The 27,862-nt window shown below is 41.4% G+C and overlaps 2 protein-coding genes and 1 long non-coding RNA gene across 4 annotated transcripts in view; 1 reads left to right on the top strand and 2 right to left on the bottom strand.

Moving 5' to 3' along the window:
- The first annotated feature begins 390 nt into the window (after positions 1–390).
- On the top strand, positions 391–21,943 carry LOC5516555 (clathrin heavy chain 1). The gene is made up of 30 exons (XM_001636631.3): positions 391–580; positions 1,790–1,997; positions 2,536–2,685; positions 2,964–3,082; positions 3,210–3,371; positions 3,483–3,596; positions 3,899–4,072; positions 5,675–6,073; positions 6,483–6,575; positions 6,778–6,963; positions 7,219–7,356; positions 8,571–8,663; positions 9,199–9,270; positions 9,998–10,178; positions 10,653–10,723; positions 11,307–11,525; positions 11,631–11,896; positions 12,551–12,785; positions 13,600–13,745; positions 14,257–14,440; positions 14,931–15,123; positions 16,078–16,235; positions 16,580–16,744; positions 17,525–17,800; positions 18,174–18,349; positions 18,676–18,841; positions 19,361–19,582; positions 20,073–20,294; positions 20,923–20,998; positions 21,216–21,943. Exons 1-30 carry the CDS (start codon positions 539–541, stop codon positions 21,341–21,343), a joined length of 5,034 nt encoding a protein of 1,677 aa, XP_001636681.2. The 5' UTR covers positions 391–538; the 3' UTR covers positions 21,344–21,943.
- LOC116620735 lies at positions 15,218–15,525 on the bottom strand. The gene is made up of 2 exons (XR_004297192.2): positions 15,355–15,525; positions 15,218–15,280 (listed from the first exon to the last, which is right to left on the bottom strand). It is a non-coding gene; the product is annotated as an uncharacterized LOC116620735 (long non-coding RNA).
- Positions 21,933–27,862, bottom strand: part of LOC5516619 (solute carrier family 13 member 5) — a 9,177-nt gene continuing 3,247 nt past the window's right edge. For both annotated transcript variants that reach the window (XM_032386427.2, XM_048726729.1), the window contains exons 5-13: positions 27,421–27,554; positions 26,324–26,446; positions 26,009–26,098; positions 25,680–25,784; positions 24,831–24,931; positions 23,843–23,952; positions 23,303–23,464; positions 22,884–23,021; positions 21,933–22,428 (exon numbers count right to left, since the gene is read on the bottom strand). In XM_032386427.2, the coding sequence (XP_032242318.2) occupies positions 22,258–22,428; positions 22,884–23,021; positions 23,303–23,464; positions 23,843–23,952; positions 24,831–24,931; positions 25,680–25,784; positions 26,009–26,098; positions 26,324–26,446; positions 27,421–27,554 (1,134 nt within the window). In that variant the 3' untranslated portion in view covers positions 21,933–22,257. The remainder of the gene's footprint in view (positions 22,429–22,883; positions 23,022–23,302; positions 23,465–23,842; positions 23,953–24,830; positions 24,932–25,679; positions 25,785–26,008; positions 26,099–26,323; positions 26,447–27,420; positions 27,555–27,862) is intronic.

The following is a 27,862-nucleotide window of genomic DNA, read 5'->3' as shown; positions in this document are numbered from 1 at the left end:
TTTTTCATTACCCAAGGGGCAATGCGCCGCATGATTTGGCGCCTCAAAAAGGAGCTTGTAATCAGTTGGAATTACGGAAATTCGAATTATCCGAGTTCCAGTTGAAGATAAACACAAAAATGCTTTTTTAAAGTCGCGAATTTATCGCACGCGAAACTTGATTATTACTACTGAAGTATGGCCTCTACAGAGTAGTAAATATAAAATATAATGTGTCCTACAGTTGCCGTTCCGGTTGGGATTTTAGCGGAAATAGACTCTTTCTCGTTTTCTCTTATTCCGCTGAAACCCTACAGAAACGCTTGACCTATTTTGTTTGCGCGCTTTATATAGTCGCCCCAGATCTCTGCTCACGTGGCACCTCCCACTTGCCTCACTTTCGTGCTGAGCTGCCGGCTTTACGCTCCTCCATATCTTTGTGCCAAGCACTGACTTCCAACCTCTCTTCCCGCTCTAATTGCCTTCGGTTTGGCGGGGTAAAGAAAGGTTAACAGGGGTGTTTCAAAGACTAGGAGGATAGAAGAAGGCTCTAGGCACAATGGCACAAATTTTACCCATTCGTTTCCAGGAACATTTACAGGTAATTTCGCCTCCCGTTATTAGAATGCACGACGAAAGAGCACGCATGTGTTCCGCGTAGAAGCTTTCGACTTCAAGCTGTTTCAAACATTCTTGTCCCTATAGAGCTACTAAACGCTTTCTTAGATAAGCAAAAATACTAAAGCTAACTTGTACATACTTTAAACTGTCTATAGCGGATTTTTGCCTTGTTGAAATATGCGAGATTTTTCGTTTGGCAGACCAATGAAAATTGTGGTCATGCAAGCTTTGAGCTCACACTAAAGCGGAAACGTTACTGAGGGGCACTGCCTTATTATACAAACTTAGATCTAAACATCTCTTCCCTCAGTATCTGAATTCACCAAACTTGTTTTTTTTTTCGTGGTATGTTATTCTTTGAATAAGATAGCAGGCACAAAAATAGAAAGTGAAAATAACTTAGTAGGACTTGAGACCACTATGATTTTAGCTTCTGCTCTAAATAAAACATGTTCTCTTCTTGAAAATGCATTGCTTTCTGTTTACGATCAATTCCGTGACCGCCAATAATTGCAAAGTTGAGTTTTCTTCTTTCCCGGGTGGATTATTTGATTTGAGATAACTTTTTAATAGATTTTGCAAAGTTTAGAATACCTGTGTTGCATTCATCATCCTTGCATTATCAAAATGTTGACAGCTTTTTAGAATTGACATTATTGCTACCAATCACCGTTTTGATAACTTTTTTGAGTATTATTTCATCCTAATCATCTACAAAACTTTTCCTATTTGTTGACTAAAAGGAAACTATTGATATGGCGTATGGAGGCTTGTTACATTTGTAGTAGAACCCATAATATGTGAAGAACACTAACAAACTCTGATAGCATGCTGTTTTTTATATTTTGTTTTATTCTATTTCTTTATAGTGTGTGAAAGTAAACTTTTTATTTTCTAGTGTCTGTTACTGGTCATTTTCTTGACAAATAGATTTCAGGGAGGCATCACAAGAAAAATACATAAACTAAAAAAATGCATACTATACATCAACATACAACAAAACATCATCATCAGTATCATCATTTATTTCCACAACAATAAACTTAACAATTTCCCCCTTCATTGTTACCATATAAGCAAAACCATTGAAGAGTTCTGGTATGCCTGTTTCTCAGATTTATAGTTGTGTAAAATTGTTACACACTTTCACATGATATTCATAACAGTTGTAATTATACGGCTCTTACAGCTCCAGAATGTTGGAATCAATGCCGCAAACATTGGTTTCTCCACTCTCACGATGGAGTCTGATAAGTTCATCTGTGTGCGAGAGAAAGTTGGAGAGACTGCGCAAGTGGTTATTATTGACCTAGCGGATGCCAACAACCCTACACGCAGGCCAATCTCTGCTGACTCTGCTATCATGAATCCCAAGTCAAAAGTGATTGCACTGAAAGGTATTAGACCAGGGATAACATAATCTACAGTATTGTCACATTCTATCTATTACTGTAGTTATTGACTATGCTAAAGCATGAAATAGTCTGCAGTTCATTTCTATTCTCCTAAACAGTCAAACCAGCTACGCTCTAGAGCCAATCATCGAGTTCATTATTCAAAATTTTATTTGATTATTTGCCAAGAACGTGTTTTCAAATTTTCAAAGCAAAGCTTGACAACTTTGATAAGATTTTGGCATTTGTTTTATAGGTAATTGAAAGGTATTTACCCCCATTATCAATTCACACATATCTTTTGTAAACAGTGGTTCGAATGTTTGCCTATTTCTCAAGTTCATACAGCACTCAATGAACCAAAAAAGGCCTACAGAGTACATTTGAAAATTCAAACAATTGTTTCAAGAATGGAAATGAGAACCAAACTTTATGGCATTACAGTACCTAAGAAGAATTTGTGGGTATTTAACATACATCTGAAACTCTCCTCTTTCTAAAATTCCATGAAATGAAACGGATAATGATGTTTCTCTTTTAGCTGGCCGCACTCTTCAGATCTTCAACATCGAGATGAAGAGCAAGATGAAGGCTCACACCATGGTAGAAGATGTCACCTTTTGGAAGTGGATTAGTGTCAATACTATTGCTATGGTAACTGATACTGCTGTATTCCACTGGACCATGGAAGGTGAGTTGAATCATTAAATCTAAATTCATTAAAGCAATCAAAGACATGTTTAAATGTTATTCATTAAAGAACCAATAGATGTGTTCTGGTGTGGGACATGTAACCCCTATAGAGAATGATAAAACTGTAACCTCTAGAAATGGCCACATATCTATGAGTTTTTTGCCAAGTCATGGCTGGGAAGGAAACTTAACTGTCTAACTTTCGGTGTCCTGCATGCAGACTATGGAGATAATAAAATCAATACTGTCTAATTTAGATTCTTTGCTTTTCTCTAGGTGACTCCCAGCCGACAAAAGTATTTGACCGTCACTCCAGCCTGGCTGGCTGTCAGATCATCAACTACCGAACTGACAAGACCCAGCAATGGCTTCTACTGATTGGTATCTCAGCCCAGGTTTGTTATTGGATGACCTAGTCATTTGGCCTATTCTTATTAAAAAGAGAGAACTAGAATTCCAAAACTACTTACTTACATTCAGTTTCCTTTTCCAGCCAGATTAACTCTGTTTTTGTTTCTGTAGCAAAACCGTGTGGTTGGAGCAATGCAATTGTACTCAGTAGAACGTAAAGTGAGTCAACCTATTGAGGGTCATGCTGCAGCATTTTGTCCCTTCAAGGCCGAGGGCAACCAGAGTGAATCCAACCTCTTTTGCTTTGCCGTCCGTGGGCCTCAGGGTGGAAAGGTATAGCAAGATGGCATCCTTTTAATAATAATTCTGCAGTGTACGATTGTTTGTAGCAACAAGGTTCTTATTGCCACAGATTGATAAGCATGTTTTGTCAATCCTGTTTAGCTTCATGTGATTGAAGTAGGGACTCCTCCTGCTGGAAACAGCCCTTTTGCCAAGAAGGCTGTAGAAGTATTCTTCCCTCCAGAAGCACAGAACGACTTCCCAGTTGCTATGCAGGTCAGAATTCACTGCCTTTTATACCATTGTTTCTCCACCTCATAAACATACACCACACCAAACTGCTCTAAGTTTTTGTACAATACTTCATTGTTGCTTTTAACTGTACTGTGCAATTATTAGCTCTGTACCATTAAAAATCATAGGGTGGATGATAGTTTTATAGGACCTCAATGCTCAATCTTATTTGAGAATTTCACTCCAATGATGCAAGTATATTATATATACTTTTTTCGTTGTTGTCCTTAGTCATTTCTACATTTTCCAACTCTCAGAAATTTATACTCTGTTTGAATTTCTAGGTTAGCGAGAAGCATGGGATAGTTTTCCTGATTACCAAGTACGGCTACATCCACCTGTATGACCTGGAGAGCTGTACATGCATCTACATGAACCGCATCAGCGGTGATACCATCTTTGTCACGGCACCACATGACCCTACTGGTGGAATCATTGGGGTTAACCGCAAAGGCCAGGTAGGAGACCTACAGTACATACATGTGCATATGAATATGTCACACAAAGCATACAGTCATAGATACACAATGCGATGTCTCTAGCCTGCATAGCGGCTCAAGGGAAGGGGAGGGGTACTGGGAAAAGGGGAAGAAAGGAGAGCCTGCCCGCAAACTATTGTTCTAGCCATTCACTCTGGTCTCTGAGAGACCGGAGGCTCGCTATTGGCTGAGATGTGTCACATCCATCAATGCGTCGTACCAACAAGCTTTGGTGCAAGAAAATGCCTACTAGTTGGTTGAGTAAGAGTTTTAAAAATTTTTATCGAGCGTTTTGTTGACCCCATGAGATCCAAAAGGACCGGATTTTGCCCTAAAAAACCGATTAGTTGCAGTGCTTGAGGCAGCTGTTTATAAGGAATGATGTGTTAGCAATTATGCGGACGGGTTTGGAAAAAGTTCTTGCCGAAGCGAGAACGAAGCCAAAAGCATTTGTGCTTGTAATTGTCCCGCTAAACAGCATCATAGAGGGTCAGGTCAGCGAACTGGAATCACTGGGGATGTCAGCCTGTTCCCTTGACCTCAATAACATCTAATCTATCTTGAGCAGTCGGTTTTCGATTGTTTACAGCTCTGCTGAAAACGCCACAGACAAGAGTTTTATGAAGGCGCTAACACGGGACTCTACCTTCAAGGAAAACCTTGCTGCCTGTGTAGTCAACGAAACCCATGTCGTATAGACCAAGGGTATCGATATCATGTCTTTAGCGATAACAACACCAAAAATATCAGCTCTTTTGCTCTCTTTAAAAATATTGGCGATCGAATCATCAAGTCAGCTTTCGAAGATTTTTGTTGCAGTAATGACAGCACTCATTCATGGATTCGTTGATTGGATTTAATTTTATTTTCACATGGACATACCAGAGAACACAAAGTGCTAAGAAACAAGACAATGTTCATGTAGCGCGTTTATTTTGACAAGAAACTGAAGTAAAATTACAATGTAAACAGTTCATGTAATTTGACAGCTACTTGAGTACACATGCTAAGGGGCGGCGCTGCTAGAACAATGGTCTGCCGGCTACGCAGGCTACAATGTCTCATAACATGCTTCCAGGAGGTGTCACAGAAAGCAAACAGTCATAGAAAATTTTTTTAAACATACAGATAGAAGATGCCACAGATAGAAGATTCCTTTTTTACAGGATATACAACAGCCAAGCCCCCTTAGCAACACTGTGAATACAATGTATTCACCCTTGATAGGTAGTATTTATGTGGGCTTGTACTAGTGGTAGTTCATATGATAAGATTGCAGTATGTCTTAAAAAGATAGAACTACTATACTGCTGTTAAAGTCAGAAATCTTAGATGCATATGTTATTTCTGTGCTTTGATGATGATTAAATATTGTCTTCTTTTGAATGCTGTACTTCAGCAGTGTAACTAATCCTAACCTGAAAAGCACCAACTAATTTCCTGAATACTACCTGAGCTGACTCTAACTGGTTAACTAAATTTATAATATTTGAAATCATGAAAAGCTGTTCAGGGCAGTGTTAATGATATCTCTTTGTTGACATCATCAAACCAAATTTAAGCTCGATAATTCTCATTTAGGTTCTTTCTGTGAGTGTGGAAGAGGAGAACATTATCCCGTACATCACCAACGTGCTGCAGAAGCCAGACCTCGCCCTGAGACTTGCAGTCAGGAACAATCTTGCTGGCGCAGAGGAGCTATTTGTGCGCAAATTCAACACCTTGTTTAACAACATGCAGTACTCAGAGGCAGCCAAAGTTGCAGCTAATGCACCCAAGGGTGTCCTGCGTACACCTCAAACCATCCAGAGATTCCAGCAAGTTCCAGCCCAGCCTGGACAGACCTCGCCACTGCTTCAGTATTTTGGTATACTGCTGGACCAGGGCAAGCTGAACAAGTTTGAGTCCCTGGAGTTATGCAAACCTGTGCTGCAGCAGGGCAAGAAGCAGTTGCTGGAGAAATGGCTTAAGGAGGAGAAGGTATAGAAGCCATTTATGAATGGGGAAGAATAAATAATAGGCTTGTTACTTGGGGAGCAGAATTTGCAGTCCTCATTATATCACAACCATCACACAACTATTAGAATACTATCTTTTTGTCCTTTCTCATTAAGATGTTTTTACTCTCTTGAGAGAATGGAGAATGTAGAAAGTCTGATATTAGTGGTGGTATTTCCTTATAGAGGAAACCGCAAATTGTTGACAAAGTTCTATCAGTACTTATCTCTGTGATGATCACATATCACCATCTTTCGATTGATGCATAACACATGCAGTGAAACCTCAATTTGATTTCTGAGAGATAAGCATATACTGCACTGTACATATTATAAGCCAGTATAGTATTTTTTCAATTCCCTGGATTTTATAAGAAGCTTTGTTGTTTCAGCTTGAGTGCAGTGAGGAATTAGGAGACTTGGTGAAGCAGGTCGACCCCACCCTTGCCCTGTCCGTCTACCTTAGGGCCAACGTCCCTGCCAAGGTAAGACACCTTCTGTGTGTAGAAATAAATTTTGGTCCATCTCCTTGTCCATCTCTGTGATGATTATCTAACACCATCTTTCGATTGATGCATCAAAGATTGCCATGAAACCACTTCTACCTCTGAGAGATGTACATAAAATTTCCATACTGCCACATCTTATTTTTGTTCCTTTGAAACTAATTTGTGGTGTCTGCTTCAGGTTATCCAATGCTTTGCCGAGACTGGACAGTTCCAGAAGATTGTCCTCTATGCCAAGAAAGTGAACTACAACGCAGACTACATCTTCCTGCTGCGTAATGTGATGCGGGTAAACCCAGAAGCTGGATCCTCCTTTGCCTCAATGATGGTCCAAGAGGATGGTGAACCCCTAGCCGACCTGAACATGGTACGATAGCATGTGATATTTGGGGGCATTATGTACAATTTAGGGTGCAATGATACCAGTCAAAATAAAGTTTATACAGTATGCAGTTCTAATACTTTTACAAACAATGCACACATTTCTTTTGTTTCAGCAAGTTGAATATACAGTACCCTCCTTTCATTTTTAAGGGTTAGGGTATTTTCTCCTCATGACACCTGCAGTTATGTACCATTTTACATGTGTTATTTTACCTCGTATCTGTTGCTTGTTGTGTAGATTGTGGATGTGTTCATGGAGACAAACCAAGTACAAGCGTGTACTTCTTTTCTTCTGGATGCTCTGAAAAACAACAGGCCTACTGAGGCTGCCCTTCAGACTCGTTTGCTGGAAATGAACCTGCTAACCGCACCCCAGGTGGGTCCATGGCATGACGTGCTGGACTGCGCTAGATATTACTGGGGTTGTTTTTCAGATATGCGTGCTAATCTTGTGTGCTCGCTTTATTGACAGTTTTAAGGAATCTCCTCTACCTCATAATTTATGATAGGGTGATAAACATAAATCCAGATATTACATAAAAGATAATGTCAGACATCAGCTTTATGGAAAACTGCATCCTGCTCCATAGCTGTTCTTGTCCTTCGTATCCTGCAACATGCATTTCGACACTTTCCAAACATCAGCTGAGCTGTTAGGATTTTAAATTTTCCCTATGCATCTTTAAGGGCCTATGGTACTATCTCGTTGCTACGAAACTCAGTTGCTACGAATTGGAAAAGCGCTACATAGACTAAAATCGCTGCGCGCCTCCCAACTTGGTTCCGTGGCCCAGTGGTTAGCACCTTTGACTCGTAAGCAAGTGCTCCGGGTTCAATTCCTGATCAAGTCCTTTTTTTTTTTTTTCAAAACTCCAGTTCTAATTTTCTTTGTTTTTTTTTTCCAAGAGATTAAAATAAACTTTTGACGTTTTGTAGAAGAAAATGCATTTTTTATATGTTTTTCGAGAATAAAAAAAGATGGCAAAAAAACAAGATGGCGGCCATTTCCCCGAGATAAAAACACGCTAATTTTGAACATTTTACAACAATTGTGAAATTTTTTTCAATCAAACCATTGATATTACCATTCCTAACAACTTAGCGCATGGGATTTTTTATTTTTGAAGAAATAAAAAAGTTATTATTAAATATGTCATTTTCGAAGAACATAAATATTCACCATTTCTCGCGGTATCAAAAATTCTCAAATCCGATGCGTGAAGTTTTATAAAATAGTGATGTTAAAATATTTCTGCAACAAAAATTATGTTAGATTCCAACAGTAGCTTCTCCGACACGTGTTTCTATTCTGGGTCACGTGACCATGGGAGGGGACAGATGAAGTCATCACTTGTGTCACTTATGTCTAAAACACTTATGTTGAAAGTTGCAAGAGATTTGACAAAAAACAGAAGCTTTTATAAAACAAACAAATTTCCCTAGCAATGTACTCAAAAGATAGTACCATAGGCCCTTAACATGGCATGTTTTAATGGCTGACTGCTGTTACACTGTTTATGGTAGCTGCATTTATGGTAATTGCATGCTCGACTCTCTCTCTCTTAAAATTATGAATCTATTTTCCTGCAGGTTGCTGATGCTATCCTCGGCAACCAGATGTTCACTCACTATGACAGGGCGCATGTTGCTCAGCTCTGCGAGAATGCTGGACTTCTTCAGCGGGTTAGTTTTGTCAAACTTATACTGTCATTTTGTTATGTCAACTGCTAACATTGCCTAGATGTGAGCTTCAGGGATGTGTTACCGTTCATTGTTCAATCAATTGATTCTATACATCTTGTGTAGCTCACATCCTCTTATGTACATAGGGGATTTTAGTTATAAAGAGCGCAATTCTCATTATGGGGATGTTAGAAAACAATCAAATTGATTTTATAATTTAAAAGCGCACATGAAAATGCCTTCTATCTGCGAGATTCTGACTGTACTTCACCAAATCATGACATGAAATGATTTATGATCTGTCCCATAGCTGTTGCTGTTGTCGCATTTTAAGGCCCCAATGAGTGTGCAAGAGTTGTCATACTCTGTACCCTCTGTAATGATGATACACTTTCCATTCAACCATTGATGCACAGTGTGCCATGAAACCAACATATCTCGTTTATCTGAATGGTATTGTCAACTTGTATGGGGACTGTAGTTCTTAAGTGAGGTTTTGCTGTTCTTAGAATGTGATTATGTTTTTTGCCAACAGGCTTTGGAGCACTACACAGATATCTTTGACATCAAGAGAGCCATTGTCCACACTCATCTTCTCAATCCTGAGGTAGAGTTTGTTTACTCGGGACATACACCTATTTCAATAAAGGTTGTTAGTTCAAATGGCAAATGGTGATTGGCAAATGGCAGTCCTACGACGAAAGTAACCATGAGTCTCGAAGTATATGGATAAATCGAAACAATTATCCATTAAAAGTTACCAAGGCTTGGCTCTGACATTGCTGGACTTTATCTAACACCTTTAATTTTACGAAAAATTAGTACCCATTAGCCATTTGCCATTGGCCATTTGCACTGACAACCTTTTGTGAAATGGGTGTAATCAGTATAGTTGAAATGATGTGAAAAAGGTGCAAGAAGACCTCCACTTAGTGTTGATTAGCATTTTTATCATTATTATAATTTTTTCAAAAAATCTTTCAGTGTTTTGCCTACAAATTTCCAGATTTTCTAGTACAAATTCTAAATCTCCATTTCCAAGTACTGCTTCAAAATACTGACAAAGAAATCCTATCTTATTATCATGTCTCAATAAATCATGTAGAAAATTCTCCCCAAAACAAAAGATGATAGAAAAAGGGCCCTTTCAATACACCCTGGGTTTGTTTTTATATGCATTGCCTGAAATGATGAATACCATATTCCATTCATTCATTGATGCACAAAGTGCAATGAAACCTAACATATCTCGTTAATCTGACAGGCAACTATCTTAAGCCTAGCACAATAGTCTCCTCGTTATCTGGTATCTGACTCCATCCATTTTGTTCCAGTGGCTTGTGAATTATTTTGGTTCCCTGTCGGTGGAGGACTCTCTGGAATGCCTGCGTGCAATGCTCAGCCATAACATAAGGCAGAACCTGCAGATCTGTGTCCAGGTAGCCACCAAGTACCACGACCAGCTGTCCACCAATGCCCTCATAGAGCTCTTTGAGTCATTCAAGAGCTTTGAAGGTAGGATTATACAGTTAACTGTTTTTTCTCATCTCTATGGAGATTAAACCCTGGACTCAGCTAAGGGATTGTTAATGGAGTTCTACTGCTTACAACAGATATCTGGACACAGCATTTATGTTAAAAACTTGACAAATATTTTGGGACTTTGAATGGTGACTGCTGATAGTCAGTTGTATTTTGGATGAAAATAAAATGGAGAAAGTCTCAGGGTAAATTCTCAAGGGTTTTTGATGACAAAGAAAAGGAAACAAGCAATCACAGTAATTACCAAGAGAAAGAAAAATTGACTAGTGTCTTTAGAGTAGTGTCTTGATGATGAGCAACTCACACCATCTTTCGATTGATGGCTACTGCCATGAAACAAAATCAACGGTTCTGAAAGACACTATTACAGCTTTATAATTTATAATAACACATGATGCTATTCCATGGAGTATTTTAATTTATGCTTGGTGGGCATTTCATCCACAGGTCTCTTCTATTTCCTTGGTTCCATCGTCAACTTTAGCCAGGAGTCAGATGTACATTTCAAGTATATCCAGGTATTAAACAGATTTTATTGTGCATTGGATCTATGCCTTAATGATCATCAACCTATCACCATCTTCCGATTGAGGGCAAACAAGTCATGAAACCATTTCTGAGTTCTGAAAGGCACAAGCTGTCAAATTTATTCATGCCTTCTAGCTATACTGTAACAAATATATCCCTTTCTGCTGTGTTTTCTAGTCTTGATGATATACTGTACCTTTACCGTGTGTCCCTTGCGCTAGTGTCCCATAAGCAAGGTTCTACAATATCTTTTTGTGTAGCCTGTCTCCTTTGTATTAGTGTAACAACACTACACAATTCACGGAATCTGCTTGTTTCTCCTGTTGCTCACTAGATTAAAAAAACTTTTTCCTTTGCACGTTGCAACATTCCATTCTTTAGGAGTTCTCCACCCATGAAGCAGTAGCTACAGCAGTTCTTCTTATCCCATCTTTGATGTTTGTCAGGCTGTTCTGTGCAAGTCCAGCCAGTTTGTGAACCCTTAAAATTCTACCATGCTTAAGTGTTTGATTCTTTCAAAGTTCCATAAACCTGGAACAGTATCTAATTCCTCTTACACCTTTTATTTGCCAGGCTGCTTGCAAAACTGGCCAGATTAAGGAAGTTGAGCGCATCTGCCGTGAAAGCAACTGCTATGACCCTGAGCGTGTGAAGAATTTCCTGAAAGAGGCCAAACTGACAGATCAGCTTCCACTCATCATTGTGTGCGACAGGTTCGACTTTGTGCATGACCTGGTGCTCTACCTTTACCGCAACAACTTGCAGAAGTACATTGAGATCTATGTGCAAAAGGTGAGGATTATAGATCCATATATATATATATACTAAAGAGTAACGTAAGTTGCATGTGAAGCGCGTTTACAGTAATGCGTAATACTGAATATTCTATGTTTTCAGGTGAACCCATCCCGTCTTCCCGTGGTGGTTGGTGGCCTGTTGGATGTTGACTGCTCTGAGGACATCATCAAGAGTCTCATTATGGCTGTGCGTGGCCAGTTCTCCACAGATGAGCTGGTAGCACAGGTAGAGAAAAGAAACAGACTCAAGTTGCTGCTCTCTTGGCTTGAGGCAAGGATTCACGATGGCTCAGAAGAGCCGGCCACTCATAATGCCATGGCGAAGATCTACATAGACTCGAACAACAACCCTGAGAGATTCCTCAGGTCAGTTCCACGTGCACTTCTTTATCTAACAACAACCCCCTTTGTGACATTTTCATAATCACCACCTTTCCATGCCTGAAAATGTGACCACTGACAATCCAAGTATGTGGTATGAATAAACACGTGGTCTGTGCATCTGTGAGAAGTGCTTTTAAGCACTGCTTGGTTTCTGACCTTACGTGTCTCTCCCTTTCTGACAACCTGTAAATGTTGACCAATCTTCCCTGGTATAATATCTAAAAGATAGAATAGTCTGCAGTGATGAGATTTTAGTATATTGCCCAACTGCATTTGTCTTCTGGGAAAACCCGTTCTGTGACAAACTCTTAATTTCTACTTATATTTGTTCATCCTTGTCTACCCTAAGGGAAATCCATAATGAACTGTCCATTGAAATTTCGTGTTTTTTTTGCCCATCCTAAGGGAAAACCCGTCATGACAACACTTTGATTTCTCATGTTTTCTTCGTCTGCCATCACGGATAACACGTTCTATGACGGTCCCTTAATTTCTACTGATATTTTATTTGTCTTCCCTCAGGGAAAACCCGTTACGACACCTTATTGATTTCTCATTTCTTCTTTGTCAACCATCAGGGAAAACACGTTCTATGACAGCCTATTGATTTCTCGTGTTTTCTTTGTCCACCATCAGGGAAAACACGTTCTATGACAGCCGCGTGGTAGGTAAGTACTGCGAGAAGCGTGACCCCCATCTTGCCTGCATGGCGTATGAGCGAGGCCAGTGCGACCAGGAGCTCATCAAGGTCTGCAATGAGAACTCGCTCTTCAAGAGCTTGTCACGATACCTGGTGCGAAGGCGCGATCCTGAGCTGTGGGCAAGCGTGCTCCTGGAGACCAACCAGTACAGAAGGCAACTAATAGACCAGGTAAGACAGATAGAAAAAAATCAAAGTCGTGCCTTGGTTAGACGCTAGTCATGTGCCGTTCCGAGTACAAATACACTGAAATAAACAACATTGATTGTTTTATCTGCAGCGTTGATTGTTTTTTGTTTTTGCATGCATTTGGAACAGCACTTGAAAAAATGTGGTCTAAATTAAGCCTTATGCTATTTATGACGCATAGTCATCCATTATTTATACATTTTGATGCCCTTAGTTCTTCCGTATTTTACCTGCGCCCTCACACACGAAGGAGATTTGTAGCTTTCAAATTTTTCTGTTATGATCCTATGGCTCTGCCTAAAGGCCGATTTAGACAGCACGATTTATCCAACGGACCTTACAACAACATATCTTAACCCTGAATGGCACACTACGACTTTTGTAGTCAAACATCGTAGTGGAGTTATAGACTGATTAACACTCTACGACTCTAGTTGTAGAGGTGTCGCTGGCAAATTGCATATTGTTAAATTGTTGGTCCTTCCACCAATCTGACACCATGGAACACAAAGAAGACTTTGCTTTATTATTTTCATTTATCATAGGAAGTCAAATTATATGTCTAAAAACAGTATATCATACTTCATTTACCAAATGAAATCGAAAATATTGCGACAGCTTCGTCAAATCAACCTCCTGAATTTAGCCAATAGAGATTGGCGCTTTCTCACACTTGGTATTTTCTGGGTGACCAAATGACAGCTGACAAAGACCCTTTAATGGTGGGTTGTCCTGTATAGGTTCTCCAAACGGCCCTGTCTGAGACCCCTCTTTAATGGTGGGCTATCTTGTATAGGTTGTCCAAACAGCCCTGTCTGAGACCCAGGACCCGGAGGATGTCTCGTGCACAGTGAAGGCGTTCATGACCGCTGATCTCCCCAACGAGCTGATCGAACTCCTGGAGAAGATTGTGCTTGAAAACTCAGTGTTTAGCGATCACAGGTAAGCAGTGCAACCTGGGTCTGCTCTTTTGCTCTACCCCCTAAAAAAACTCTTGTAAAATGACATGTTATGTTGATATAGCCACAGCTCTCCAGGTTTTTTTAAAAATTCCTTGTGAAAACAATGCCTCATTGTTTGTGTAAACAGGCTTTGTGTGTACACCCTGTTGGGAGGTGTAGTTCACTTTCATTACATTACCTTGTGTTCAAACGAGTGTAGAGGTGCCAGCAATGCTAGCTGATGTTAGTCCTTTTTTGCTAGTGACATATCAGGGGTATAGAACAATGCAGCATCAATTGCTAGCGCAACGATTCTGATGCCATGGAGCAAAATGCATCTTGCGTTCCAATTTGCTTGTCAACATATCCTTCCGCTCAGCTCTGTATGCATAAGACACCCGTTCTTTGTACAGCTAAAACATCTGGTAATGCGATGTATTTTATAATTTCAATAATTACAATCTGTCCCTTAACTATCATTAAAGTGATAATTCTATAATCTATTTTCACAGAAACCTGCAGAACCTGTTGATCCTGACGGCCATCAAGGCTGATCGAACACGCGTCATGGAGTATATTACCCGACTGGACAACTACGATGCGCCTGACATCGCTAGTATTGCCATCGGCAGTGAGCTGTACGAAGAGGCATTCGCTATCTTCAAGAAGTTCGATGTTAACACTTCTGCTATCCAGGTACGACCACCACCACCACCCACTACCCTAGACGTTTTTAGGTACGATCACCCCCCTTCCCTAGACATCTTTAAGAAGTTCAATGTTAACTCCGTTATCCAGGTACGGCCAGCATTCTTAGACATGCCCATAGGGTGAAGGTAGCCGACCCTCTGTTCAAGAAACCTTTTTTTAACTAGATTTAAAATTGAGCACGCCAATCAATTAATCATTGAAATGATTAGGTAACGTCTCATGGAATAGATAAATGGATAAAGGAAATGATAAAGGTCAGCGCGTCAAAAACAACAGTCACGCAACTCGACAACATCGACATCTGCACGTAAAAATAAAAACGATTTGGTAATGGCATTGATAGCCCTTGATAGCTATTCTGAATATTCCTGGTACCCTTGTATTCCTTGTACTACGACGGCATAAGCACGAAAAATAGGTAATGACATTGGAAGCTCTCTGTTTGATAATCTGAATTTTCCTCGTACACTGGCAGGTACTTATTGAGAACATCCAGAATCTGGACCGTGCATACGAGTTCGCCGAGCGCTGTAACGAGCCGTCAGTATGGAGCCAGCTTGCTAAGGCCCAGCTACAGGAGGGGATGATTAAGGAGGCGATTGACTCGTACATTAAGGCAGATGATCCTTCAACCTACATGGAAGTTGTGGAGGCCGCTAACTCGGCAGGTGAGGTGCACGTGTATGAAAAGCTCATAGTAGTAGGGTAATAGAAGGTTGTGTTTGGGTTTTGCACAGAGATTTTCGACACACCAAGTTTGAACACAACACATTTATTCGCATCTCAAACAATCGTTGACAAACAACGCTAAGCGGCGGTGAAAAGCTGTAAAATAATAAACAAACTGTCTTAGCATGTGGATAATTACATGTAATCAGTGTAAATACAGCTATCCTCACAATTCTGTGCGATCTCCATGGTTATAAGTTACATAAATCAAACGAAGTCATATCTTTCCACCGAAAGACTCACAACTGGGACGCACTCACCCCGATCACGCCACTCTGCTACGTAACCGCGTCACCACAGGCATCCCGTGGAGTGGTTATACTAAAATTAGGGAAATCTCCCAAACAGGCTGTTGACCCATTGTTCTCAGATTCCACGCAGGAATGCAGCAGACGGCTTTGCTAGAATTGTATCAATTTTCTTTGAGCCGTGGTTACTTACGACACATGTTTACTTGGTCAGTTTAACTCGTGAAAAAAGGAACAAAAATTTGCGCACGTGATTTCTTTTTTGTAGCGCATATCCTCGTACATTGGAGAACGTTTCAATGAATAAAGAATTGTGAGTTTACAAATGAAAGATAACAAACTAGCATCTCAGGCAAGAGGTCTCATCGATTTTTTTCTCAAAGAGAGTGCATTAATAAATGTAAATCCTCAAATCCTCCTTTCTTACACAAACCCCTACTTACTCTAGGTGTTGTTGTTTTTTTGTATCGTGAGTGAGAACTGTAGAAGCCAGCTCTTTAGGCCTAACAGGATTGGCTAGATTCCTCATTGTTCTATTGTATTCTCGTTCTTCGTCTGTAGTGCATCAATCCAATCTTCTGATAGCTTCTACATGACCCTAGTGAGTAGGATGTTGTGTAATTCCTTGTGTTCTTTATTTTGTAGGCAATTTCGAGGACTTGGTGCGTTACCTGCAGATGGCCCGCAAGAAGGCTCGTGACACATTCGTGGAGACTGAGCTGATTTTTGCGTATGCGCGCACCAACAGACTTGCAGAGCTGGAGGAGTTTATCTCTGGGCCCAACCACGCCCAGATTGGACAGGTATTACTAATATCGGAAAGAGCAGACAAGATATGTCTATTATGACCTATCAAGGACAGGTATAACTAAATAACGGACAGTTTGGAAAGGTATTACCAGAACTAAGATAGATAGGGCAGGTTTTTCTAATTCTCTAAGATATTTGACGGGTATGGCAGAATAATAGGCAGTTTTAATCAATATAACTAAATGGTGGAGAGATCTGGCAGATATGACCAAATCACGGATTGAGCGGACTGTTAAGACACTGTTAGGAACAGGGATCACGTACCAGTAATTCGCCTGTACAATAAAGCAATCGGTTATAAACAACATTAATAACTACAAACCTCTATGTTCTATAGGTCGGTGACCGTTGCTATGACGCGGGGATGTATGATGCCGCTAAGCTACTGTACAACAACATCTCTAACTTCGCCAAGCTCGCGTCCACACTTGTGCACCTGGGCGAGTACCAAGCTGCCGTGGATGGGGCACGCAAAGCGAACAGCACCAAGACTTGGAAGGAGGTACGTGCAAATACAAGGGTGACATTTGTTGACGTGTCAGTGACTGACATTTGTTTTTGTGTGATTTTCCATGGGCAGCAGGTTACTCTATGGAAATGTACCGCATTTTCATAGCGCAAGTATCTGTGTTGGTATACTCACCAATGCTTAACCTGCAACTAGCAACCTGTTTACGCAGTTTACAATCGTATAACTTTAGAATGGTCCAAACGACACTTAAAACCCCTTGCAAACTAGATGCACAACGGATGCTCCTTTAACACTTTAAAGTTTTATGCTGCATTCACCTTAAAACCATGTTTAGGTAAACAAGGTTTTGCTTTGCCTGATAACTTGCCAAGTTTCTCATAGTGTTGAATTCTTGCTAGCTCAATGATCACTTAGTATCATGTACAGCAAAGTCTATTCAGTTTTGTTCTTGGTTCTGTCCAACCTTGGGAGATTGAGATTTAAACCAGTTTCATTAAACCACCTTTAAACTGGTTTAAGTGCTGGTGTGAATGCGGTGTTAGTAAACAGAACAGTCTGCGCTTACGATGCCGTAAGCATCTTACGTGTGTCATTGAGCATGTTGTAAGAATACAGCACTGTGCGCCATTGAAATCATTTTCATGACGTTTGCGTTATGCGTACCTTGTTATCCCAACACGTGACAATCTACATACAAGTGGTATTACATAGAATCGTATAGCGCTAATAGTGATATGTGTCCATGATGTATGGTCGACCTGTTGTGTGCGTTTATGCGCAGTTCATTATCGCCCAAATTTACTTTTAAAGGTGTGCTTTGCTTGCGTTGATGGCGGCGAGTTCCGCATGGCCCAGATGTGCGGTCTCCACATTGTGGTCCATGCTGATGAGCTGGAGGAGCTTATCAACTACTACCAGAACCGCGGCTTCTTCGAAGAGTTGATTGGGCTGATGGAGGCGGCTCTGGGACTGGAGAGAGCCCACATGGGCATGTTCACCGAGCTGGCCATCCTCTACTCCAAATACAAGCCTTCAAAGATGAGGGAGCACCTGGAGCTCTTCTGGTCACGTGTCAACATCCCCAAGGTAACGTACCCATAAACGTTTGTTCACTTGTTCATTCACGTTGGAGCTTCCAGTAACGAAAATGTTCGTTAGATGGAGGTGATTGTTTTGTGCTCGTTAATTGACGGGCCGCCTTTTGTCCTGTTTGAGGACTACTTTTGTCCTGTTTGAGAGCTACCAATAACGAAAGTATTAGTTACTAAGATTCGCACCAGTCACACAACCAACTCCAGTATACCCACCACGGCATAGACGCATTTGATCATTCTTCTTGATCTCTTTTAGAAAGTTTGTCAAGCGAACGTTTTCTTAAGTTAAAGTTTCACCGGTCGCACAACAAATTCTAGCATACCCACCACAACAAGCACTCATTTTTTAACTCTCCTTCTGGTAGGTTCTGCGGGCTGCCGAGCAAGCTCATTTGTGGTCCGAACTTGTGTTCCTGTACGAGAAATATGAGGAGTACGATAATGCGGTGCAGACGATGATGCAGCACCCAACCGTCGCATGGAAAGAGGGGCTTTTCAAGGATGTCATTTGCAAGGTCGCCAACATTGAACTTTATTACAGGTATGCCGTTATAGCATATAATCTTTATAATCCGCGCTACCTCATCTCTTCCACGATATTTTACATTGTTAGGAAGTGTGTTGTGTTGCAATATTGCTAGTAGTTTATCTTTAGGGATATATCTTATTTCGTTTATTCGCGTTTATTTGCCAGAATAGTATAGCATATATTACGTGATTAGGTTGTGAACTCATTTTTGAGTGCATCAGGGACAACTGATCCTCATTTCCCAACTTTGTTCTTTGTCTTGTGGTCAAAAAAGCGAGCGTGGGATCGTTTTCTGCAATAGCCATCTCGTTACTCAACCTACCACGTGTATTTTTTAGATCTCTTCAGTTCTACCTTGACTTCAAGCCAATGCTGTTGAATGACCTTCTCCTGGTGCTTACTCCTCGTATGGACCACACACGTGCCGTGGCCTTCTTCGCTAAAGTCAAGCACTTGCCTCTGGTCAAGCCATATCTGCGCTCAGTACAGAGCCACAATAACAAGGTCAGACTTCGCTTCGCTCACATCTGTTTGAAGGGACATTCGCACGCTGAAGAGTGCAGGTTTTGGAAATCTTGAAAACCGAAAGTATGCGAAGTACTCAGGATAACCATCCTTTTTCTCGATGACCTTTGATCTTTCTGGTAAATTTGATATAATGCTGTGTTCTTCTCACATAAAGCGGATGGAAACGGATTGAAAAAAAAAAGCACTTTAACGTTTTTGTACAGGCTGTAAGTTTACTCAAGCTAGACCCTCTTCTAGATGCGAATGGACATCACAAAAATATCCTTTAGAGACTCACATGCTGATCACATGAGCTATCCGTCGGCGAACTCAAATTTCGTTAAGTTTTTATTAGAGCATCAGGAAAGGCAAGTCAAATTAACGCACAAAAATATCCTTTAGAGACTCAGCCGATCACATGAGCTATCCGTCGGCGAACTCAAATTTCGTTAAGTTTTTATTGGAGCATCAGGAAAGGCAAGTCAAATTAACGCCAATCTATTTCTCTGTCCTTAGTCCATCAATGAAGCTCTAAACGATCTGCTGATTGAAGAGGAAGATTATAATGGACTGCGTGCCTCCATCGACGCCTTTGACAACTTTGACAACATCAATCTGGCGCAGCGCCTGGAGAAGCACGAGCTGATCGAGTTCCGCCGCATCGCCGCGTACCTGTACAAGGGCAATAACCGCTGGCAGCAGTCCGTCGAGCTGTGCAAGAGGGATAAACTATTCAAGGTAAGAAGGGTGTGGAACATGCCTTGATATATATATTTCATTACCTACGTTATCACCATCATGTGTGTTATACGTTACCCCCCCCCCCCCTTTTTTTTACTTTCATTAATTCCTTTTAGTCTTAGGCCATTACATGTAGCCTTTTTTGTGAATTCATTTCCCTCTTTCTCTCCCATTCCGTATTTCCGATTCCTTCACCCACTAGCACGAATAATGTTATCTTTTGAACACCCCCTCCCCCCCCCCCCCCATTTACTAATCTTCCATACTTTGCCTTTAATATTTTCAGTCAAACTTCTGTCCAACCTATGATAAATCTGTTCCTTTCCCTTTTTCCATATTCCCCTGCCAAACGTCTGCCTCTTCTGTCGCTCTATATTTCAGTCTCTTCTATATTTCAGTCAAACTTCTGTCTAACTTATAATGAATCTGTTTCCTTCCCCCATCCTTCCATATTTCCCTTCCCAACGTCTGCTTCTCCCTCTTACAGGACGCCATGATGTATGCCGCTGAATCACGCAAGAAGCAGACGGCCGAAGATCTTATCCATTGGTTCCTGGAGATCGGCCATAACGAGTGCTTCGCCGCATGTCTCTTTATGTGCTACGATCTTCTTAGTCCGGATTACGTGCTCGAGCTCGCCTGGCGCCATAAACTTATTGATTTTGCTATGCCGTATATCATACAAGTATTAAAAGAATATATAGATAAGGTACGTACTGTACGCGATATATGATACAAATAAATACAAAAAGCCCAAATTGCGTGATCGTGAAACAGAAGAATAAATACAATAAAATAGTATTTGACTCAAGTCTGTCCTCAGACTCAGTCTGCCCTGAAGAAGTCTTATAAAAGACAAACATTTGGCAGAGTTGAATACCAGTTTTTGGTGAATTCGATATATGATACAAGTGCATATGTAGACAAATGAGCTGCTTCACGGCACTAGGATGGACGACATGATGTGTTGTTGGTTTTAAATCTGAAACTGTTGCTTTGGTTTAATTTTGAATATTTTAATACCATCATCAATAGATGGTCTTATGCTTTAGAGATAGAAAAGAGAGGTTTTTAGGACTGTTTTTGTTGTATGATGGATTTAGTTTCACAGCGATTCAAGCGGATTTGGCTATTGCAATGTTCATTTCGTTTGTATTGATTTTTTGGGTGTAATATCGTCACACAATCGGTTTTTCTTGACATTTTAAACATGTACATTTCTTAGAATATAAATATATATCAGCTTTCTTGTAAAAAATGTAGAATTTTCTGAAACTGTCCATTTCTTAGAATTTGCATGGTAGATTAATTTTGGACCTGTGCTGTGTGCCTTGCAGGTCGATAAATTACGAGCTCAAGAAGCGGAGCGGAAAGATCAAGAAGAAACTAAGCAAGACGCACCTATAGTATTCGGTGAGTTTCTCCGCAATATTCGGTGAGTTTCTCCTCAAAGCCAGCGAGATAGGCCCAGATTAAACGGCGTGCAAGAGGCGTATTATCGTGTCGCTCTAAAAAAGTTCGGCAGAAAATCCAAATTGCTCTGGCAAGAGATCTTGAGATCTCTTTACGCTCACAATGTAAAGCATATTAGTACATTAAGGAGAATTTATTGCTATTCTTTTTTCTTCAGATAACCCACAGCTGATGATAACTGCAGGTCCTGCTTTTGCTCCACCTGGTTTTGCTGGACCACAAGGAATGCCAGCAATGCCCCCCCAACAACAACCCTACGGCTTTCAGCCAGGATACGGCATGTAACCCTCTACAGCATTTAGGGAAAAAATATTACCATGTAACCAGACAATTTGAGTAGGTAGTTTTTTTTTTCAAGAAATTTTTAAAAGCTGGGATGTGGAATGGGTTAGTGGCAGGATGGTAGAATTTTAGGTACAAAAATTTACTTCGACCTTGATTTAGTGATGGCTAAACTGATGTTACAGATTCATAGGTACGTGTTTCAAGAGAACTGCTCATTTTAATACGGCGGACATTTTTGGAAACAGCAAAGCCAAAAAAATTGTCAAATATGCTGCAGGAAGTTCTACTTCTAAGAATAACAACAAATAAATAACTTCTTGTAAGGGTGATTTAGGCGATTTAAGGAAAGCAGATGTTGGGCGCTAAGATGTAGAGTCTTGGACACATCAGTAAGGTTTTGTGATTTGGGTGTGGCTTCTTCCTCGTTCTAACACTCCAGCGAAACATGTTATTCGGGTAATTCAAGTCTTTTTGGTTCTCATTGTAAAAGCGGCTTTGCTTCTTTATTTTTCTTGGTGTACCTAGTGCACCTGAGTGAAAGTAAACTTAAAAGCCCATGCACCATTCACAATAGTTAAATAAATAATGCTTTGGTAAAAATTGTGTTTTATTGATTCACGGGGACACATAGACGTGAAAAATGCTCGCTTTGAATAACTTAAAAAGGACTGTACAGGACCCGAAATGATCCAAAGACTCGAAACGGACCAGGCGTTCTAACCAGGGTTTCTAATTGGGCTTTCTGTGGTTGATAAGAGTTGAGACATTCCGAGAATAATCAGGCTTGAGTTTAGGCTATGCCTGGTTCTAGTCCGGTCCTGGTCTACCCTTTTTTTTTTTTGGTACAAATAGTCGTGCTTAACTTGGCCCTGCCGAGGATCACATCCAGCCCAAACAGGACGTTCTCACATGTTCTAAATAGTCACGTTACGACAAACAAGACTGGTGTTTCTTGCACCACTAATCGTGCTAAACTTGGCCCAGTCCGGGACAGTGTCCAGGCCGAAAAGGCTAGTACCGTACACATGTAGACAGATAAGGAGGACAGTAATGCAAATCACGTTCATACCAAATCCAGCCTTTGCCTGAAAGAAAAATACAACAAATCCAATCAAACAAACCGACGAAATTACCCGGTTATCGGGAACTCCCCACTTGTTGAACTGAAATCAAACCAGACACTGGTATAAAGGGCGCGGAATTGGTTGTCAGTGCAATTTTCAGTGCAGCCTTCGTAAATATCGAAAAAGCACAGCCGCAGAATTACACATAAGCAATAACAAAGAACTGCTAGGAAATTTGTTTTCTACAACATCAACGACAGAATATGTTTGCATATAAAATTTAAAAAAAAAACCGCGCGCTTGTTTGAAATGAAGTTATTCTTGTGCGCACGCATTGAAATAATACGAGCGGGCTTCTAAACCAAAAAGGGGGGGGGGGGGGTGCATACGGCTGGGATCCAGTATTGGATTGTATGTAAAAGGACAGTTACGATACCCGACTCAGGTTATCGTATTCTAGAACAAAACGTGCTTACCATGTCTTTGACCTTCAAATGCCCATACGAGAACACGATGGCGTTAGGAGGCGTTGCGACAGGTAACATAAAGGCGAATGAACAGGATATAGTGGCGGGGATCATAAGGTACCATGGGTGGGTTCCGATACTCCGGCCCTGAGGGAACAAAGCGAATTGGTAGAACATAGTGGTAGATAGCACATGAAGGCGAACGAACAGGGTATATTGGTGGGGATCATAAGAAAATTCGACGACGGGGGAAGCACTAAGTTGTGGTAGAACATACGGAGAGATAACAGAACATATGGAGAGATGGCAGAACAACGAAAAAGTTTGCGGAACACTGTAGCTGGTTGTAAAAAGTGGTATAATATACAAGTTATCACAGGTAACATTAATGGTGATGGTTTGAATGAATTAAAGATACTGGTACTTACCACTGTGCCGAGAATAGGCAGGAATATGGTAACCGTGGCAACGTTAGATGTAATTTCAGTGAAGCCAGTGAGCATAACACACACTATGATGACGATACCATAGTCAGGGACCACCTTAAGTCCGCTCAACTGCTCTCCTAACCACTCCGAGAGCCCAGATTCCTACGAACGACATTCAGTCAAATAAGTTACCATCAGTACCGTAAAAACCCGCGAGTAAGAACCTAGAATTTACAGCTAAATTTGTTGTTGCGCGAACTCGGGAGTCAAAAATCCTTGTCTCGTTTGGGAAGAGCGCCAGTCAAACGCCAAAACCAATCGATACCTTTCATGTTGTCACTGTCGCTTTATAAATCATTTGACCGCACACGCTTTTCCCAGACGATCGGCGGTCGCTCAACAACAAATTCGGCTATAATCACCTGTTGCAATAGTTTTTTTAAAAACTCAATATCATATTAAACCTAGTTCTTGCGACGTCAAAATTTCTCGATTTTGAAATGTCGTATGATGTTGCTGATTTGTTCTTTTTGCTGTTACCTTTGCTCCTTGTGCGAGTGAGAAGCCCCCTCCGAGAAGAAACACGACGTTCCACGGCATCTTATGCGCCACTGTATTCCACGTGAGAAGGTTAGGTGGCGGCTTATGCACTGAGGGACGAGAAACAATATCAGCACAATTACGACGCGCGCTACCGTGGCCACCTTGACAGTTTTGTGAATAAGCCAAAAAGGATGTGAGAAACGTAAATTTTAAAACGACGCGCGCTACCGTGGTCACCTTGACAGTTTTGTAAAGTAAGCCAATAAGGATATGAGAAACGTACATTTTGATACGACGCGCGCTACCAGGCAGATGCTGATAGGCTGAGATTCGAGAAACCTCGTCTTGGTGGCCACGATAGCACGCGTGGCAATATAAACCAAACGATCCCACAATACGAATGTTTTGTTGGAAATAAAGTATGCAAGCTGTACAATATTAAGCCCAGCCCGGCGCAGTTTGTAAAGAGTAGCGAAATCAATAGCTAACACGTTTCATGTCCCAGCAAAGCCAAACATGAATGTAATCAAATCCGAAGCGATAGCAAAACAGTAGAACTCCAACACTGCAAGCGCTGCCTGACCATAAGCGATGTGTGATCCAAGGGTATGGTAAATAGCACAACACTTTGTGTGTGGGTTTTTTTTTTTTTTTTTCCAAAAGTGCTGGCGCTCTGTGATCGGGGTGCATTGGATCTGATTACGGGAAAAAAATGCTTCAGAACTGGACTGAAGTACCGCAAACTAACTCCAACTGTAAGAATTGCTTTTATAAACTCTTGCAAAAAAGGTAATAGACAAAGTGCAGTAGAGCGTTCTCAGTACTTGTTAGCTAAAGTGTCATCCACGCACGGCGGAGTTCATGAAATCCACTCTAATTTGAGTGAATTCTACGCCCAAAAGTATTATACAATTCTTGTGTAAACCACTGTAATGCAGTGAAGTCTGTGTCCAGTCCAAGACAATATATTCCTTGTGTAACTAACCTCCACCATCTGGGTTCCAACAGAAAATCTTTGGCTTCTGACTCGGGAACACGAACAACGAGAACGCAATCAGCATCGCCGCCGTTGCATCCTTTACGTAACTTATAGAAGAAAACGACGATTACAAAGAATGCTAAAGGCATTAGGACTTGTGAGACAGCTCCATATAACCCAATAATTCATAGATGATCATAGGTGATGGTGTCTATAAAAGGGAATGAGGAGTCTGTACCACATGACGTCACAGAATGCTCCTAATGATAGGTGTATCACAGAAAAGATGGAAACACCTTTTCCATGTGACACGGTGACACCCAAGTCCCAGACACTCTGTTCGGGTTTCTTATAACTGGCCGTGAGACAAGAGGGGCTAAGGATAGCCAACCAATAAAATGAGGAGATGGCTTCGGGTGACGCCACATCATCAACCACAGGAAACCCAAAACACCAAAGGAAACCCGAAAACGCCAGGAAAAAACAAAGCTGCCCCATTAATAATGACTTTGTTACGTGGGGTATACGGGTTTTTACAAAAAAAAACACTAGGGTAATTTTTGTGCCGAAACTGTGTACCTTTCACCCTCGCGCGCCAGCGTCCACCCCTCACAAGCCCCTTGGTTTATGAGAGGGGGTCAGACCCGTAGCCAGGATTTTGAACAGGGGGGGTCGTTTACCCATTTAGCGAACCATTTTCTCTTAGGTAGCTCGTCCTAGCTCGCAGTGGTTTCCATTTTTCCCTCATCAGGGCGGACCTTCAAGTCGTGTGGGATGGTTCTCCCCATCCGCCCGAAACCTACCCCCCCCCCTCCCCCACTGGCTACGGGTCTGGGGGCGCGCAGGGATGCGCACCCTTTTGCAAACATGACGGCCCATCCTGGCATAAACTTGGGATCACGTGACAGCCACAGCAGCGCCAGCACGACGAAATGGCCAAGGACCGCGTGTTCTGCGAATCTGAGAATAACGGGGTTAGCGTTTAGTATATAAGGCTAGTATTGGGAACTGTAGAGCTTCCGTTTCCCGGTATCGTCGACCATTGATCGAACATCGATATCGTCGAAAATTTTCTTTCGCGTGCGATATAGGCTAATCACTGCCCGCCGAACATTGCAAATCGAAAGGAACAAGATCGAGGCTGTACTGTTTATGTTATCATGTTCCAGTGGTCGCGTACTTACGTCATGCTTCCCATGTCCGCGTACTGTTTCCGCAGAACTCTGTTGATCGCTTGGTGCTGCATTCTGTCTTTGTCTGTTGTCTTTTTGCAGCTGTCAACAAGATATGAAAACAAAACGACAAAAAGTTTAGTACCATGAAAAGAAAATTACCATACACAAGGCTATAAGTCGGGACATGATCTTGCTTACATTTCGCTGTTTCCTGTTGAAGTAACTAATTGTTACCATACCATCCAGCAAGACTATTTCTCGACATGATGGCAGTTCGTTTATAATTTCGTTTCCGGTAGAATGATTGACGGTTGTCATACCGACCTACAGCACCCGAGAAAGTAGACCTGTAACCACGCCCACGCCACAAGCTCAAGCAGAATCATCTGAGGAAAGGCGTAGCTGAACCATTGTCCGAATCCGACCGCCGGACTGTCCGGAAAGATGCTGAAATTAACAAAAGCAAAAGCGTCTTTTGTTTGACAATTGGACCTTACGAACCGACGACGTTTGTTAGACGTTAGATTGCGTGACATGTCTTATAGAGGGTCCTGAAGGGGTAAAACGGGAGCCGGGATTTACCTTATTTTGGGATTAGGGTTACCGGGAAAACAGGATTAGGGTTACCGGGAAAACAGGATTAGGGTTACCGGGAAAACAGGATTAGGGTTACCGGGAAAACAGGATTAGGGTTACCAGGAAAACAGGATTAGGGTTACCGGGAAAACAGGATGAGGGTTACCGGGAAAACAGGATTAGGGTTACTGGGAAAACAGGATTAGGGTTACCGGGAAAACAGGATTAGGGTTACCGGGAACGGGATTTGTCTTCCGGGAACGGGAATCAACATGCTTCAACGGAAACGGGATTTTTCAAATCTCTTCTTGTTTATGCTGAAAACGTAGTTAATATAATTTTTCGCATTTTGAGAGCTTTTTAATAGCATCAAACTTCAAACTCCTAACCCTTCAAAATTTAGGCCATCTTTTCAGCCCCCTCCCCCCCCCTCCCCCCCTCCCCTGTATAGTATACAGTACAGCCACCGAGATTTTTCGAGAATAACGGTCGGGAAACGGGATTTGGAACCCCCCTTCAAGACCCTTCTTATACGCCACGCGCCAGTCAGAATTTAAGCATTTTCCCGCGTCCCGCCAAAGTCGACGGCGTTCAAAAAAACAATTCGGCGGCGTCGGGAAACCTCACAGGACGGGACGTTAAGTAAGTTTTGCCCTTTTGTTTTACCTCTAAATGCGAGTTTTTAATGTTTGATATTTAATTAACCATTGTTATATAGTTATGTAATTTACATTTAATTGTACTCGCTTTTATTCAGGAAACGGGCGGAAAATATCGATATTTTTTGCTCCATCACTAACTTGACGCACAACAACACTAGACAGTCTTTAGACTATCTGAATTACCTTTGTGCTTGTCCGTTGAACACGAGATTGGACCCAGTCCCGGTGAGTGTGGCCGTGCCGCCGATATTAGCAGCGTAGGCGACACACAACACCAGCGCTTTGCTCATCCGCCCGAAAAACACGTCTTCCTCTTCCTGAAAACATAAAATTTAACTCTTAACGTTGAACTAACTTTGAAGCAATTGTCGCTTTTCTTTCAGAACGGGAACGTAACATGCCATAGCTGTTTTTTTAATCATCAGTGAGTCATCAGTTATCAGTCACCAAAACCGACAATGTGTAGTGTTTGTGGGGTTCCAGCGGAATAAAGGCAGTTAGTGAATAGTGTTTGTGGGGTTCTAGCGGAATAAAGGCAGTAAGTGAATAGTGTTTGTGGGGTTCTAGCGGAATAAAGGCAGTTAGTGAATAGTGTTTGTGGGGTTCTAGCGGAATAAAGGCAGTA

This window comes from Nematostella vectensis, chromosome 4 (assembly GCF_932526225.1).
Source record: "Nematostella vectensis chromosome 4, jaNemVect1.1, whole genome shotgun sequence".
NCBI classification, from domain to species: Eukaryota; Metazoa; Cnidaria; class Anthozoa; order Actiniaria; family Edwardsiidae; genus Nematostella; species Nematostella vectensis.
This window is presented reverse-complemented; position numbering and strand designations above follow the sequence as displayed.